The 2,137-nt window shown below is 35.6% G+C and overlaps 1 protein-coding gene across 1 annotated transcript in view; it reads left to right on the forward strand.

Moving 5' to 3' along the window:
• The first annotated feature begins 1,080 nt into the window (after positions 1–1,080).
• The window catches only part of LOC139485812 (uncharacterized), a 7,422-nt gene continuing 6,365 nt past the window's right edge, over positions 1,081–2,137 (forward strand). Inside the window, exon 1 of the mRNA XM_071270459.1 lies at positions 1,081–1,582. Coding sequence (XP_071126560.1) covers positions 1,111–1,582 — 472 coding nt within the window. The 5' untranslated portion in view covers positions 1,081–1,110. The remainder of the gene's footprint in view (positions 1,583–2,137) is intronic.

Raw genomic sequence — 2,137 nt, forward strand, 5'->3', positions numbered from 1 at the left:
AACTTAAAAGTAAATCAAGTTATTTAGTCTTTGAAATTTTTAAATATTATTTATCATGGGAAAACTTCGCAATAATGGCTTTAGAACATCGAAACAAGTAAGAAAACTCGTGTCCATTCGAGAGGGTCAACGAAAACGGTATTTTGAAGAGGACAATTCGTTGTCAAAAACCGTCACAAATCCCTTTATTTTTTAAGGTATTCTTGAAGGCATCGGCGACCCTTTTCTGTATTTTATTGTATATTTCTATCTGTAAACTTGACCATAAAATATCAGTCATCTGAAGCCAAAATTGCAATGTTTTAACCAGCGTACATCTTACAGGAGTTTTTATATTGGAAATAATGACTTTCAACGTTAATCCAGATGAAATAAAGTTTTCAAAAATATAGTACAGCCAATAAAACTTCAATGACTCTTACTTTTCACAATTTGATGCTCTTCCATGGCAAATGATGAGGTTGGTCCAAGTTCGCATTAAGTAAAGCAGCCATGGGAGCTCGTTGAACTTTAATTGCCGAATGCATTAGATGGTATTCCAACTGGGGTTTTTTGTTTTGTTTTTTTTGTTTATTTTTACAATGTAGATGTGTTATGATGGCCAATGAGACAACTATCCACCAAAGTGGGCATAAGCAATAATGTTATAGTCCAACGTATGGCATTTAACAATGAAGAAAACCTATACCGCATAGTCGGCTATAAAAAGAACCGATACAAAAAAATGTGAGATTTAAAACGAGAAAACAAACAGCCTATTTGTAATTACTGAATTATTTATTAACGAAAAACAAATGACAGAATGAGATCTATGAAACAAAATTGCATTACAGGCTCCTTACGTCAGACAGGCATATACAGAGTACGGTTGGTTAATCATGTGAGCCTCAACCTTCTCCCTAATCTGGGACAATGGTGTAGCAGCACAACATGATAAAAAAAAACTGTACAGTTCGCTCAACTAAAAAAATCGGTACAAGGCACAAAAACAATACACCTAAAGTACCGAAATAAGAGTAAGTGTAGTAACTGATAGTTATTTCGAAGCCAATTATAACTAAAAAGTAAATCAAGTTATTTAGTCTTTGAAATTTTTAAATATTATTTATCATGGGAAAACTTCGCAATAATGGCTTTAGAACATCGAAACAAGTAAGAAAACTCGTGTCCATTCGAGAGGGTCAACGAAAACGGTATTTTGAAGAGGATCAGGATCTAGCTTTAAAGTCACTTCATGCAGATCACTCATATGATGTAACAAGTAAAAAAATAGTCCCAGATATTTCAAATATTGTTCATGAAGAAGTTTTAGACAATGACGGAAATAACTTGACCCCAACAGATGACTGGCGCATTGGTCGTAGAGTAGTGGAACTTGGTGTTATTGCTGACCACCTACAACAATGTAAACACTGTGGTCTACCACTGTCTCTTCATAACATTATTGATATTAAGACATATGGCTTGGGGTCAGTGTTGAAAGTGTTGTGCACAAATAAGTCGTGTGGGAACATCAACGCTATCCCAACTGGAAAACAACATGACCACAAGATTTGGGATGTAAACACAAAGTTAGCTTTAGGTAAATATAACAAAATAAGGAATGAACACAGAAACACATGAAATAAAAATTGCAAAAAAAAATTGCATGAAAAAACATAGTGAAAAGATCCCCTTTCCTGAAAACGTGAATTAAAAAGGTAGACTTAATATGTAAGGTTCACTATATAGTATATATGAGGGAGGGTAGGAGGGGTCCTGATCCCGAAATCCCGAGCTTAAAAACACGAAATCCCGAAATCACGGGCTTAAAAACATGAAATCCTGAGGTCCCGAAATTCGAAAAAGAAAATTCCCACATCCCGAAAGGGTCAATCCCGAAATCCCGAGCTTAAAAACACCTGATCCCGGAGTCCCGATAAAGGTCCTATCCCCCCTCATATATATACAGAAACTAAAATGATAAAAAGCTGAAGTCAGCCGATATCCCCTATAAATCAGAAACTTTATATCCATGGACGAAAGAAAATTTGGAGAAACTCCATCTTAAAGAAAAGTATTTGTATGTTTGGGCATTTGATTTTCTAGGGGGGGGGGGGGGTAGTCTTTTCATGTCGACCAGGATATTGTTTCACCC

Source organism: Mytilus edulis, chromosome 8 (assembly GCF_963676685.1).
Source record: "Mytilus edulis chromosome 8, xbMytEdul2.2, whole genome shotgun sequence".
Taxonomy (NCBI): domain Eukaryota; kingdom Metazoa; phylum Mollusca; class Bivalvia; order Mytilida; family Mytilidae; genus Mytilus; species Mytilus edulis.